The following is a 16,367-nucleotide window of genomic DNA, read 5'->3' on the forward strand; positions in this document are numbered from 1 at the left end:
GAAACCAACAGACGGACGCCACTGTGTCAAAACCTCCAGCCAATTGGCAAAAGTGCAAAACGCGCAAACAGTCACAATAAGTATGTTCAAACAAATAAACATACCTCGTGAAACAACACGGAATAATACAAACATGAGTCTGGCGCGTCACAAATGACACGTAACACAAACAATATCACACAAAGACATGAGGGGGAACAGAGGAATAAATACATGCAGTGTGATTAGCGACTGTTCAAGCAAAATTTTATTGGTACACATGGTTAGCAGATGTTAATGCGAGTGTAGCGAAATGCTTGTGCTTCTAGATTATTAGTAATCTAACAATTCATCAGCTGCTAAGATTATCTTTGGTTGTGACCAAAACAACTATTTTGTATGCTGCAGCAGTTAGTTAGAATGCTAACGCTCGTTGACATAGGCCATGGGTGTCAAAGTCAATCAGCGCACGGGCCATATTGCACAACGAAGTTGCTGGCCAGACATAACCTATTATGTTTGGGTAGCAGTTATAGGCCTATGCAAACACAAACTGTCCATTGTTTTATTAGGACAAAATACCAGTCCCTTTATATTGTCCACTTCTGTACATAGGATGCTGTATATAGCATTTTAACATATTACCACAGAGATTAATAATATTTGTCCAGCCTTTGCTGCTATGCTTGCAGATGTGCATAATGCTGCGACCCGAATCAAAATGTATTTAATAACTCCAAATAACAACAACGTAGCTGTAGGATGTTGTAAAAATAGTATACTTAAAACATGTTTTTCATTTTTTTTGCACTGCAAGGATCACCGGTGTGGTTGAATGCAGCATTGCTGAATGGTGGACTGAATGTTGTAACGTCGTGACCAGAGTTCTTATGTGTTTGGCTTGTTTAGAGTTGGTCAGGACGTGAGCTGGGTGGGAATTCTATGTTGTGTGTCTAGTTTGCCTGTTTCTGTGTCCAGCCTAATATGGTTCTCAATCAGAGGCAGCTGTCAATCGTTGTCCCTGATTGAGAATCATATATAGGAGGCTTGTTTTGTGTTGGGATTTTGTGGGTGATTGTTTCCTGTCTCTGTGTTTTGTCTGCACCAGATAGGGCTGTCTCGGTTTTCACATTTGTTATTCTGCATTTTGGTCCTCTCCTTCATCCCAGGAAGAAAACCGTGACAGAATCACCCACCAAACTCGGACCAAGCAGCGTGGAAACAGGCAGCTCCGGACTGAGCGGCAGCTCATGACTGGAGGGCCCCAACAACTACCTAATATACACAAATCTAAAGGGATGAATGAGAATATTTACATATAAGTATATGAATGTGCGATGGCTGAGTGGCATATGCAAGGTGCAGTAGATGGTATAAAATACAGTGTATACATGTGATATGAGTAATGTAAGATATGTAAACATTATTAAAGTGGCATTGTTTAAAGTGACTCGTGATCCATTTATAAAAGTGTCCAGTGATTGGGTCTCAATGTAGGCAGCAGCCTCTCTGAGTTAGTGATGACTATTTAACAGTCTGATGGCCTTGAGATAGAAGCTGATTCTCAACCTCTCGGTCCCAGCTTTGATACACCTGTACTGACCTCGCCTTCTGGATGATAGCGGGGTGAACAGGCAGTGGCTCGGGTGGTTGTTGTCCTTGATGATCTTTTTGGCCTTCCTGTGACATCGGGTGCTGTAGGTGTCATGGAGGGCAGGTAGTTTGCCCCCAGTGATGCGTTGTGCAAACCTCGCTACCCTCTAGAGAGCCCTGCGGTTGAGGGCGGTGCGGTTGCTGTACCAGGCTGTGATACAGCCTGACAGGATGCTCTCAATTGTGCACCTGTAAAAGTTTGTCAGGGTTTTGAATGAAATTCTTCAGCCTCCTGAATTTCAAGAATTTCAGCTGTTGCGCCTTCTTCACCACACTGTCTGTGTGGTTGGACCATTTTAGTTTGTCTATGATGTGTACGCCCTGGAACTTAAAACTTTCCACCTTCTCCACTACTGTCCCTACGATGTAGATAGGGGGGTGCTCCCTCTGTTGTTTCTTGAAGTCCAAGATGATCTCCTTTGTTTTCCTGTTTTCCTTGAGTGAGAGGTTATTTTCCTGACACCACACTGAGGGCCCTCGCCTCCTCCCTGTAGGCTGTCTCGTCATTGTTGGTGATCAAGCACACTACTGATGTGTCGTCAGCAAACTTGACGATTGAGTTGGAGGCGTGCATGGCCACGCAGTCGTGGGTGAACTGGGAGTACAGGAGAGGGCTGAGCACGCACACTTGTGGGGTCCCAGTGTTGAGGGTCAGCGAAGTGGAGATGTTTCCTACCTTTACCACCTGGGGGCGGCCCATCAGGAAGTCCAGGACCCAGTTGCACAGGGCGGGGTTGAGACCCAGGGTCTCAAGCTTAATGATGAGTTTGAAGGGTACTATGTTGTTGAAGACTGAGCTATAGTCAATGAACAGCATTCTTACATAGGTATTCTTTTTGTCCAGATGGGATAGGGCAGTGTGCAGTGTGATGGCGATTGCGTCATTTGTGGGCGGTATGCAAACTGAAGTGGATCTAGGGTGGCGGTGATATGATTCTTGACTAGCCTCTCAAATCACTTCATGATGACAGAAGTGAGTGCTACGGGGCTATAGTCATTTAGTTCAGTTATCTTTGCCTTCTTGGGTACAGGAACAATGAAGCATGTGGGGACAGCAGACTGGGATAGGGAGCGATTGAATATGTCTGTAAACACACCAGCCAGCTGGTCTGCGCATGCTCTGAGGACGCGTCTAGGGATGCCGTCTGGGCCAGCAGCCTTGCGAGGGTTAACACGTTTAAATGTCTTACTCACGTCAGCCACTGAGAAGGAGAGGGGGACGACGATGACGACGCAGTCTTTGTAATCATAATCGTGAGTGTATGAGAACCCCAAAAAGTTCTTTTGTTTAGAAGTAATAAAAACGTAAATCTAGGCTATGCTGAAGGGGTGCAGATGGAGATGGTTTCTTACTGCCGCCAAGAGTCGAGCGTGAAAAGGGATCTAGACATCTAGATCTTGACATTTTTTTTTAAAACGTTTTTCTGCCGTGCAGGCTATGTATTATATGGCGGCACAATCATTATTTTAATTCAGTTTTATTTTGGGGGGGCTTGGGCTCATATAGGCCTATACATAAGCTCTTATGCTCATGGGTGTTTTGAATTCATCACCACCTTAGAAAGGGCTGTTCATTTCGTTGTGTTTGGCTTTGAAACAACATCCACAACTACTATGTTTTCCACTCAGTTTCAACCTGTTATTGAACTTCTTTCTTCAACTTGATCATCACAGTGAGGTGAGTTTTAAAACCACGATACTGTTTAAGTGTTTGATGTGATTTTCAATTGCATTGACGTCAGAGAGGTTACAGGGACAATAGAGCCCTGAGTACCAAGCCATTAGGACCTGATGGTAGTTTGCAAGTTGGGTACTACCAAAGCATGTCCAGAGTGAATAAAAGGAGATTACCTTAACTCAGTAGTCATGTGGAATTTTACTGAGGTCATGACCTATGACAGCCGGTGTGGCGGTAATACGGTCACATCAATAGCCATAGTTCTACCTTAAATTTGATCCCATTTCTTTTTTTAAAGAAAATGGATTCCCTTAACTTAACGCTAGGTTTTTTTTAATTTTAAATAACGTGCCCAACGTAAATGGACATTTTCTCTGGCCCAGATAGTAGAATATGCATATAATTTACAGATTAGGATAGAAAACACTCCAAAGTTTCCAAAACTGTCAAAATATTGTCTGTGAGTATAACAATACTTATTCTGCTGGTGAAAACCTGAGAAAATGTAACCCGGAAGTGATTTTTTTTTTTATCTGTGTTTCCTGGCCCGTCTTTCCTCCATTTAAAGAAGTATCAACCAGATTCCTTTTCAAATGGCTTCCTCAGGCTGTGACCAGGCTTTAGACATAATTTCAGTCTTTTATTTTGAAAAAGTAGCGAGATGTTTCATAAGTAGTCAGGTGTCCTCTGAATGTTTCCTGCGCGCGAGAGAGGGGCTCCCCATTTTCCTTTTCTCTCTTAAAGAATAGGTTATGGTCCGGTTGAAAAATTATCGATTATGTTTGTTAAAAACAACCTGATGGATTGATTATAAAAAACATTTGACATGTTTCTACGACCATTACGGATACTTTTTGGAATTTGTCTAACGGAACACGGCTTTGGTTTTCTCAACATAATGCGCAACCCAAATTGAGTTTTTTTGTGATAAAAGTAATATTTATCAAACAAAAATAACATTTGTTGTGTAACTGGGAGTCTTGTGAGTGGAAACATCCAAAGATTATCAGGTAAGCGATTAATTGTATTGCTTTTCTGACTTGTGACCAAGCTAACCAGGCTAATATAAGGCTAGCTGTTGTAGCATTGAAAGCTACACTCACAAAAGCTTGGATTTCTTTCGCTGTAAAGTATATTTTCAAAATCTGACACGATAGGTGGATTAACAACAAGCTAAGCTGTGTTTTGGTATATTTCACTTGTGATTGCATGATTATAAATATTTTTAGTAATATTTTTTAATCTAATACGTTTGGAAATTTTCATCTTCCTTTCAGGACCAGAACGAGGCTGTAGTTTTCTCAACATAACGCGCAACCCAAATGGCGTTTTTTTTGTTATAAAAGTAATATTTATCGAACAAAAAGAACATTTATTGTGTAACTGGGAGTCTCGTGAGTGCAAACACCCGAAGATTATCTAAGGTAAGCGATTAATTTATTGCTTTTCTGACTTTCGTGACCATGCTAATTTGGGGCTAGCTGTTGTAGCATTGAAAAAGCTTGGATTTCTTTCGCTGTAAAATATATTTTCAAAATCTGACACGATAGGTGGATTAACAACAAGCTAAACTGTGTTTTGGTATATTTCACTTGTGATTGCATGATTATAAATATTTTTTGTAATATTTGTGCATTTGGCGCCCTGCAATTCTGGCGGTTGTTTAGGAAAGTGATCACCGTAAAAGGGATCCGTAGCGCAGAGAAGTTAAACATTTAATCAAATGTTTATAGCCTTATGGGTGGAAAAGTAGATTAAAGATAGGGCTTTTGATGTGTGAAGAAATAAGCTAGAAACAGAACAAAAGCGACAAAACTTGTCTTTGTATGTAACACAATCGCTGTAGTTACTGGTAAAGAGATGATGAGCTGTAACAAGGTGAGGTAGAGCTCTTACTAGTGCAGATTGTTGTAGAGACAGGTTCACTCTGTTCCCCATTGCTCAGCACAGTTGTAACACTAACAGTGTACTCTGTGCCAGGTTGCAGGTTTGAGAAAGTCTTGTTGCAGTGGTCAGTATTGGCTGCACGGGGGTCTGTTCCTGGGATGCAGTAGGATATGAGGAAGCGCTGTGGGACTTTCTCCATCCCTTCAGCCTTGGACCAGTGGAGAGTGAAGGATGTCTCTTCCAAATGGTCTATCTTTAAATCTCTGGGTGGGACCACTGGAACAAAAACCAAGATTTGTTTAGACAGAGAGTCCAAAAATGTCTCATGGAATGAATTAAATATGTAGTCTGAATAAAAACACAAGTTAGCCTACTGTACCTGTGGATAGGGATGCTGAGACCCATCTGCTTTGTCTTCCATCTTCTCCCTCTGTAGCCATGTTGAACTGGTACTTTTCACCAGGTTTGAGACTGCTTATTTCAAGATAATGCCCACCTTTCACTCTTGTTGAGCTTGTTTCACCGTCACACCCCCAGGTCACTCTGAATGTCTGCGGTCCTGTCAGCCACTGAGCAGAACTCCAGCTCAGAGACACAGAATCTAATGTCAGCAACAGGACCTGGAAGTCACCAGGAGGGGGCAGCACTGGTGAAGGAATAATGAGAGAGAGTGAAACCAGACTTTATTGAAAATAAAATTACATAAACAAATGTGTATTATTCATCCCAGCAGTTAAGGGACAACACTTGATATCTTAGCAAATGTATCCTCTTAAATGTAGATTTAAATGAAATACTATTGTTTGTGTCAGTTTATTCTGTGCTTCCATACCTACCATCATCTGAGGACAGCATTGTGTGCTGGTCGCCGTAACAACTCTTAAAGTGTGGGAACAAAATAAGAATCAGTCATTTCTTTAAAAACATAGAAATTGTTACGTTGAAAAATGTAAAACATATATTTAAACATTTAAACAGAGTCCGACGAGAAGGACATACTGCTTTCCCGGGAAATCCCTGTAATTTGCGTGAAGAGAAGACAGAGAAAAATTGGGTGGAGGTCAGGCTGCCTTCTAAGAATTCGTAGGCGATCTAATAATCCCCCACTGCCATCCGTTCTATTGGCTAACGTGAAATCATTGGAAAATAAAATCAATGACTTACGAGCAAGATTAAACTACCAACGGGACATTAAAAACTGTAATATCTTATACTTCACCGAGTCGTGGCTGAATGACGACATAATTAACATACAGCTGGTGGGTTATACACTGTATCAGCAGGATAGAACAGCGGCGTGTTGGTAAGACAAGGGGTGGCAGTCTATGTATATTTGTAAACAAAAGTGGGTGCACGATATCTAAGGAAGTCTCAAGGTTTTGCTCGCCTGAGGTAGAGTCTCTCTACATACCACCACAGACTGATGCTGGCACTAAGACCACACTCAATGAGCTGTATAAAGCGACAAGCAAACAGGAAAACGCTCATCCAGAGGCAGCGCACCTAGTGGCCGGGGACTTTAATGCAGGGAAACTTAAATCTGTTTTACTGAATTTATATCAGCATGTTAAATGTGCAACCAGAGAGAGACAAAACTAGAGACCACCTTTACTCCACACACAGAGATGCGTACAAAGTTCTCCCTCGCCCACCATTTGGCAAATCTGACCATAATTCTATCCTCTTGATTCCTGCTTACAAGCAAAAATGAAAGCAGGAAGAACCAGTGACTCAGTCAATAAAAAAAGTGGTCAGATGATGCAGATGCTAAGCCACAGGACTGTTTTGCTAGCACAGACTGGAATATGTTCCAGGATTCTTCCGATGGCATTGAGGAGTACACCACATTGACTTAATCAATAAGTGCATCGATGACGTCGCCCCCACAGTGGGGAGGTTGTGCAATGTAACAGCAATATTTAGACTTAGGGTTGACACCCGTTTCACAAAATACGGAATGATTCCGTATTTCACTTAAAGAAACGTTTAGTTTCCAAATGATAGTTTCCGGATTTGACCATATTAATGACCAAAGGCTCGTATTTCTGTGTGTTATTATGTTATAATTAAGTCTATGATTTGATATTTGATCGAGCAGTCTGACTGAGTGGTGGTAGGCAGCAGCAGGCTCGTAAGAATTCATTCAAACAGCACTTTACTGCGTTTGCGAGCAGCTCTTAGCAATGCTTGAAGCACATCGCTGTTTATGACTTCAAGCCTATCAACTCCCGAGATTATGCTGGCAATACCAAAGTGCCTATAAGAACATCCAATAGTCAAAGGTATATGAAATACAAATGGTATAGAAAGAAATAGTCCCATAATAACTATAACCTAAAACGTCTTAGCTGGGAATATTGAAGACCTGGGAATATTGAACCACCAGCTTTCATATGTTCTCATGTTCTGGGCAAAGAACTTAAACGTTAGCTTTTTGACATGGCACATATTGCACTTTTACTTTCTTCTCCAACACTGTGTTTTTGCATTATTTAAACCAAATTGAACATTTCATTATTTTTTTGAGACTAAATAGATTTTATTTATGTATTATATTAAGTTAAAATAAAAGGGTTCATTGTTCATTCAATATTGTTGTAATTGTCATTATCACAAATATATATAAAAAATTGGCCGATTAACCGGTATCAGCTTTTTTTTGGTCCTCCAATAAATCGGTATCGGTCGACCTCTAATGCATAGTCACATGAATAACTCTACCTACATGTACATAGTACCTCAATTACCTCAACTAACCGGTGCCCCCGCACCGGTACCCCATGTATATAGCCTCGCTATTGTTATTTTACTGCTGCTCTTTAATTACTTGTTACTTTAATCTCTTATTCTTATTCATACTTTTTAAACTGCCTTGTTGGTTAAGGTCTTGTAAGTAAGCATTTCACTCTAAGGTCTACACCAGTTGTATCTGGCACATGTGACAAATAAAATTTGATTTGAACAGATATTTTAACTGACCTGTTTGTCAAAAGCAGTTGATGTAACTGCCAAAATAAAGGAAACACTGGAGTAAATGAGGGATACAAAGTATATTGAAAGCAGGTGCTTCCACACAAGTGTGGTTCCTGAGTTAATTAAGCCACTAAAACATCCCATCATGCTTTGGGTCATGTATAAAAATGTCCAGTTGCCCATTATTTTGGCCACCATGGCTAGAAGAGAGCTCAGTGACTCTGAAAGATGAGTCTCAAAGGAGCATCAAATCAAATCAAATTTGTCACATATACATGGTTAGCAGATGTTAATGCGAGTGTAGCAAAATGCTTGTGCTTCTAGTTCCGACTGTGCAGAAATATCTAACAAGTAATCTAACCTAACAATTTCACAACAACTACCTTATACACACAAGTGTAAAGGAATGAATAAGAATATATACATAAAAATATATGAATGAGTGATGGTCGAACGGCATAGGCAAGATGCAGTAGATGGTATAGAGTACAGTATATACATATGAGATGAGTAATGTAGGGTATGTAAACATTATATAAAGTGGCATTGTTTAAAGTGGCTAGCGATACATTTATTACATCAATTTTTCCATTATTAAAGTGGCTAGAGTTGGGTCAGTATGTTGGCAGCAGCCACTCAATGTTAGTGATGGCTGTTTAACATTCAAGTCATTTAGCAGACACTCTTATCCAGAGAGACTTACAGTTAGTACATTCATCTTAAATTAGTAATGCAATATAATGAAGGCTGGGAATTGCAAACATACATCAATGAATTCATGTTTCCATCAAATAAGATACCATACATTCAATTACATCTATTTTCTACCATATTCCCAACCATACGTCTGTGACATTTTCAAGTAGGATCCCTGAGATGACTAATAAAATAAGTTATGGACATTCAATTTCAGCTATCTATATAAGCGGTCTGCGGTACTGATCATATTGGAACTCCTTGCTATATGTCACTCTGATTGTCTTCATCTAATAACATAGTTTCATATTTGAAATAAAAGCTCCAAACCTATAGAATGATACACATAGTCAGCTTACTCCTATATATTTATGTTGTTCAAGGCTCCAACTCCCATGACTCCATTAAGGCAAAACCACTCCCACCATCACTGACTAAGTTGCACCTTTCGTAGCCACTGCGCCCCTTTTCAAAATGAGTTCCAATAGGCCTACAGGGTTGTTGGATGGTTGCTTGGACAGTTGCTAAGGCTGTATTTGGCTGTTATTGTTGAAACCACTTTATTTCAGAAGCAGCAGGATTAGCTACTTAGCTAGCTAGCATTAATGTTACCACCAAAAATTCTGGCTTCATCATTAGAGACTAGGATTCAGTATTGATTTTCATGTAAATGTCATAATACATTTTGTTTTCTAACAACCCTAGTAGGCTACATTACACCAGACACCATTAGTACTCCATTACCAATAACAGGGGAGGTTAGCATGTCTTGGGGGTGTGAACTTTGACCCTCTCTAACTTACTCAATCATCCTTATTCACGATTCATTCAGGATGATCAGTAACCATGGTAACATTCACGTTAATGTAGACGTGTTTAGAAACATATTATATTCTTATTTACAATAAAAGTGACTCCAAAATAACACAATGCGTTATTTACCGTTAAGTTTGTAGAGTTACAAGCTTGATGTAGTCATTGCGTGCCAGGAATATGAGACCAAATACTAAACCCTGACTATTTTATTTATAAGAGTCTTTAAGGGTGTCATTCATTTTGATCACTACTTTAAAAAAAAAAAAATATTACCAAATATTTTTCTCTGAGCAATTGTATTAGTATAGATTCATGACTTTTTGGAGAATACAATATTGCTCAGTATTTGAATTACTTATTTTATGCAGTCTTTAATGCTCATCTTTTTCAAGGGTGTCAATCATTTCGGACCCCACTGATTTGACATATCTGAGACAAATAAATACACAGTAGAATACATTTCCTTGTTACATAATGGAAGTTAATCCTCTAACATGCATACATGTAACTACAGTAGTCCTTAATACAAAACAACTCAATTGTATGAGATGTGGACTAGGGTGTACTCCTCTTACAAAACTACAAAAAACATTCTTGTTTATAGACTGTAGAATACACCACTCTGCCATTTTAGGCCATATTTATCTGATGGAGAACTGTGATTCATTAACTCAGACTAGTAATTCATTAACACCTGACCCAGGTCGAGAGAAAGATGGCGTTCCAGAGTGTTTTTTTCTGCAGTTGTTCTACGAACGTTATCAGGGACTGTATTCATAAAACGCCTCTGAGTGCTGATCTAGGATCAGCTATGAAATGACAGGGTGGGACCTGACCCGAGATTGTGCTCCGACTCTTAGATGCTTTATGAAGGCCCAGATCTCACAACGCCTGGAGAAGTATTTAACACTTCAGGAAACCCGGTTCTGTGACATATCTATCTTCTGTGACTCACAGGTCATCTGCAAAACAGACGATCTGGATGACATGGTGTTTCCTTGTCCTGGGGTATCAAACAGGGTAAAATAACAGCTGCTTAGTACTTATTTAAACATGTGTAAAGGCCCGTCCCAACCGGGACTGATGTCGAAAAATCCTAAATGTTTTTTTTATTTTTTTTACAGATGACAAAAATTCTGATTCAGAACTGCAAAACGGTATGTCATCCACTGTGATGGGAAAGTTATGCTGCTTTCAAAGTTGATAAACTTGTTATCCTACTTAGGAGACTAGAAATATTTGGTTGAGTATTAGAAAGCTCTTCTTTGTTGTCGCCTATTCAGCATCATTCACATCGTCTTAACCTATAGACCCCCCACCCATCTCCTTAACAATTCACATGTAAACACATTGCCAACCGTCAGCATGGCCAACCCCTCCATTACCATATAAACACATTGCCAACCGTCAGCATGGTCAACCCCTCTATTATCATATAAACACATTGCCAACCGTCAGCATGGTCAACCCTTCCATTACCATATAAACACATTGCCAACCATCAGCATGGTCAACCCCTCCATTATCATGTAAACACATTGCCAACCGTCAGCATGGTCAACACCTCCATTATCATGTAAACACATTGCCAACCGTCAGCATGGTCAACCCCTCCATTATCATGTAAACACATTGCCAACCGTCAGCATGGTCAACCCCTCCATTATCATATAAACACATTGCCAACCGTCAGCATGGTCAACCCCTCCATTATCATGTAAACACATTGCCAACCGTCAGCATGGCCAACCCCTCCATTATCATGTAAACTCATTGCCAACCGTCAGCATGGTCAACCCCTCCATTACCATGTAAACACATTGCCAACCGTCAGCATGGTCAACCCCTCCATTATCATGTAAACACACTGTCAAACGTCAGCATGGCCAACCCCTCCATTATCATGTAAACACATTGCCAACCGTCAGCATGGTCAACCCCTCCATTATCATGTAAACACATTGTCAAACGTCAGCATGGCCAACCCCTCCATTATCATGTAAACACATTGTCAACCGTCAGCATGGCCAACCCCTCCATTATCATGTAAACACATTGCCAACCGTCAGCATGGCCAACCCCTCCATTATCATGTAAACACATTGCCAACCGTCAGCATGGTCAACCCCTCCATTATCATGTAAACACATTGCCAACCGTCAGCATGGCCAACCCCTCCATTACCATATAAACACATTGCCAACCGTCAGCATGGCCAACCCCTCCATTACCATATAAACACATTGTCAACCGTCAGCATGGTCAACCCCTCCATTACCATATAAACACATTGCCAACCGTCAGCATGGCCAACCCCTCCATTACCATATAAACACATTGCCAACCGTCAGCATGGCCAACCCCTCCATTACCATATAAACACATTGCCAGCCGTCAGCATGGTCAACCCCTCCATTATCATGTACACGCATGGAAAACCCCTCCATTATCTCAGCCAATCATGGCTAGCCAGGACTAATCCTTTCTTTCTCCCTCTATAGCTCAGTGATTTCTCCTTGGCTAAACTAGGCTCATAATTGTAACATTTGTATTCATTTTTAGGGATCCTATACAAGTTTATAATTATGGCACATGAAAGATCACATGTTCAATAATGCATTTCTTTCAGGAACTAACGTAATCCACTCCACGTTTAGCTGGAGTGTTGAAATGAACAATTATCTCATGTGGGTGTAAGGAACGTCAAACTGATTAGCGAGTACCACGTCCTCTTGATTCGACTCATACCAACTCACACACATGACCGCCCTCCTGCAGCATCTCACTAGTCTTGCCACGGAAAAGCTACAGTAACTATTAAGGGGTGTGAGTGGGGACAATTCAGGCTGAGTAGTGAGTTTCACACATTCCCATTTGATACATGGGCATTCGTGGAGGAAGGGGAGGACCATCCTCAGTGAATTTCATAAAAAATGTTAATTGTAAGACATTTAAAAAGTTATCCTTTTTAGATAAAACTATACTAAATATAATCACGTCACCAAATAATTGATTAAAACACACTCTCTTGCAAATAAGGTCTACAGTAGCCTCAGCAGCACTCTGTAGGGTAGTACCATGGTGTAGCCAGAGGACAGCTAGCTTCCGTCCTCCTCTGGGTACATTGACCTCAATACAAAACCTAGGAGGCTCATGGTTCTCACCCCCTTCCATAGACTTACACAGTAATTATGACAACTTCCGGAGGACGTCCTCCAGCCTATCAGAGCTCTTGCAGCATGAACTGACATGTTGTCCACCCAATCAAAGGATCAGAGAATTAATATAGTACTGAAAGCATTAGCTACATCTAGCTAGCACTACAGTGTATAAAATGTGGTGAGTAGTTGACTCAAAGAGAGAGAAAGACAATAGTTGAACAGTTTAACAAATTCATTTCTTCCAAAATTAAGGAGAAGCGAGAGAGAAATAGAGAGCAAGATTTAGATTTTTTTCCCAGTTTCACTTACTTAGCCAGCAAATGCAGCTAGCTAGTTTAGCCTACTGAAACACCCTGCTAAAACCGAGGGATGCTATGTTAGCTAGCTTGCTATGACTTTCCAATACAACACTCAAACTCTTCCAAGTCAAGGTAAGCTTTTGGTATTACATATTTATTGCCACCAGGGCCCACAAGGTGTAACTGCTGACTGACTGTAACTTACACTGTCATCCAATATGCTGTAATAAAAATAAGACCATGCTCATGAACAACAAAAAAATCATCCTCCCTTATCTTTACCATCACTGATGTGCATAGTACAAATATAATCTACGGCCTGATGTTAATTGTATAACCCTTTTCGTGAACTTGAATGTGCACAATTACCATGACAATGTCCTGGTGCATTTCGAGTCGCCTGGAGCAAATGTAGGTTATTACACAGTTTATACCATGTCATCTAGATCACCCTAGAGATCACAAGGGCTAAGAATGAGTCAGCACAGCATCAGTCTGTAAATATATAACAGACACTTCTGTTACTGACAGTATGAAGAGAGCACCTGACAGAAACTGACCATATAATCATAAAGACATCTAAACTCAAGTGCACTTGTTTGGAGGTTATACCTTGTCCTTTATGATTCTTATTAGATAAAGTAATGATATGTCAAAAGTATTTTAACATATTAACAAATATTATATTATTTCTAAATATAAGGTTCTGTCATCAACAGTTTAAAATGATTGTGACAAACAGACTCAAGTCATACGTTGTCATAGTTTTGATGGACTGAAGTACATTTGGTAAAAATTAAATGATGACCAACAAAAGAATAATTAACATAAATTAATCTTCCTTGAGTATGTTCAAGTTGAATTGTCTACATGCACCGTATATTTGAACTTTTAACAATCTTTGACATTTTCTCTAAAACCGTTTGGCAGTAGACTGAGGGTCACTTTCAATGACACGTTAGTACGGTACCTGTTTGATGAACAACAGTAAAACGCTTCTTAATTACAGAACACATATAGTAGAAACAATGAACAAGATAACTTCATGAAAACTATTTTAACGTTTTAGTGGTACATGTGTACACATTCAGGCACAAACAACCCTATTACTTACATTAAAGAAAGCACAGCACATGATAAATCATGCTACACCACATAAAGCCAGAAAGTCACTAAATATCTTTGACTGACTACGTTTTTGGGGGAAATACTCAATAATGATCAACAACCAAATCACTACCAGATGTGAAACTCAACCTTCAGTAAATATTCCCTATATCAATATATTCCATTTCTTTACCATTCTCTCTAACACCATTTTGATGGGAGACTGAGGGTCACTTTCAATGACAGTCAATCAATGTTATAGTAACTACTGATCATCAACAACAGAGCATATCTTAATCACAAAACACATCCAGTAACACATTATTAATCAAATAAAAAATGTTAACTTTTTTAATTTCAGCCTATGCTTTATTCCAACAGATTAGACACTGGAAAAGAGACAGATGGCTCAAAACAACATACAATTAATGAATGTAAATGTCAAATGATTGATCAGATACATACCTGGAAGAAGCCCAGGTGCTCAGCCTGACTGAACCACTTGCTGTTCAAAGACTAGTTGGGCTTTCCATGCATTGTTATTGTATGACTTTATAGGCCGTAAAGAGAGCTATTAAAACTGTCTACAGTATGACATGTTTTCCAGACTTTGTACCACCGTTAAGTTACATTAGGTCCTCACTCAATGTGAATGTGTGTGTCTCACCTAATTGTATGTGAGAACAAATTAATGTGTATGTACAGTGGAGGGTGCAAGCGTATTTGAAGATTGTGTGTGTCCGTTGCTTATTTGTTAGTAAGAGGTATGCACTATGCAGGCAGTGGGTTCTGTCACACTATGCAGGCAGTGGGTTCTGTCACACTATGCAGGCAGTGGGTTCTGTCACACTATGCAAGCAGTGGGTTCAGTCACACTATTCAGGCAGTGGGTTCTGTCACACTATGCAGGCAGTGGGTTCTGTCACACTATGCAGGCAGTGGGTTCTGTCACACTATGCAGGCAGTGGGTTCTGTCACACTATGCAAGCAGTGGGTTCTGTCACACTATGCAAGCAGTGGGTTCTGTCACACTATGCAAGCAGTGGGTTCTGTCACACTATGCAGGCAGTGGGTTCTGTCACACTATGCAGGCAGTGGGTTCTGTCACACTATGCAAGCAGTGGGTTCTGTCACACTATGCAAGCAGTGGGTTCTGTCACACTATGCAAGCAGTGGGTTCTGTCACACTATGCAGGCAGTGGGTTCTGTCACACTATGCAGGCAGTGGGTTCTGTCACACTATGCAGGCAGTGGGTTCTGTCACACTATGCAAGCAGTGGGTTCTGTCACACTATTCAGGCAGTGGGTTCTGTCACACTATTCAGGCAGTGGGTTCTGTCACACTATGCAAGCAGTGGGTTCTGTCACACTATGCAGGCAGTGGGTTCTGTCACACTATGCAGGCAGTGGGTTCTGTCACACTATGCAAGCAGTGGGTTCTGTCACACTATGCAAGCAGTGGGTTCTGTCACACTATGCAAGCAGTGGGTTCTGTCACACTATGCAAGCAGTGGGTTCTGTCACACTATGCAAGCAGTGGGTTCTGTCACACTATGCAAGCAGTGGGTTCTGTCACACTATGCAGGCAGTGGGTTCTGTCACACTATGCAAGCATTGGGTTCTGTCACACTATGCAAGCAGTGGATTCTGTCACACTATGCAGGCAGTGGGTTCTGTCACACTATGCAGGCAGTGGGTTCTGTCACACTGTTCAGGCAGTGGGTTCTGTCACACTATGCAGGCAGTGGGTTCTGTCACACTATGCAGGCAGTGGGTTCTGTCACACTATGCAGGCAGTGGGTTCTGTCACACTATGCAGGCAGTGGGTTCTGTCACACTATGCAAGCAGTGGGTTCTGTCACACTATGCAGGCAGTGGGTTCTGTCACACTATGCAGGCAGTGGGTTCTGTCACACTATGCAGGCAGTGGGTTCTGTCACACTATGCAGGCAGTGGGTTCTGTCACACTATGCAGGCAGTGGGTTCTGTCACACTATGCAGGCAGTGGGTTCTGTCACACTATTCAGGCAGTGGGTTCTGTCACACTATGCAGGCAGTGGGTTCTGTCACACTATGCAGGCAGTGGGTTCTGTCACACTATGCAGGCAGTGGGTTCTG

At 40.9% G+C, this 16,367-nt stretch overlaps 1 protein-coding gene across 5 annotated transcripts in view; it reads right to left on the minus strand.

Moving 5' to 3' along the window:
• Window positions 1–16,367, minus strand: part of LOC139579463 (receptor-type tyrosine-protein phosphatase H-like) — a 307,157-nt gene that overhangs the window by 184,680 nt on the left and 106,110 nt on the right. For 2 of the 5 annotated variants that reach the window (XM_071408160.1, XM_071408159.1), the window contains exons 1-3: window positions 6,034–6,127; window positions 5,577–5,843; window positions 5,207–5,473 (exon numbers count right to left, since the gene is read on the minus strand). The exons of the other annotated variants lie outside the window; for them this stretch is intronic. In XM_071408160.1, the coding sequence (XP_071264261.1) occupies window positions 5,207–5,473; window positions 5,577–5,843; window positions 6,034–6,052 (553 nt within the window). In that variant the 5' untranslated portion in view covers window positions 6,053–6,127. Of the gene's footprint in view, window positions 1–5,206; window positions 5,474–5,576; window positions 5,844–6,033; window positions 6,128–16,367 lie in introns of those variants that run through there. 5 annotated transcript variants of the gene reach the window in all.

Source organism: Salvelinus alpinus, chromosome 6, assembly GCF_045679555.1.
Source record: "Salvelinus alpinus chromosome 6, SLU_Salpinus.1, whole genome shotgun sequence".
NCBI classification, from domain to species: domain Eukaryota; kingdom Metazoa; phylum Chordata; class Actinopteri; order Salmoniformes; family Salmonidae; genus Salvelinus; species Salvelinus alpinus.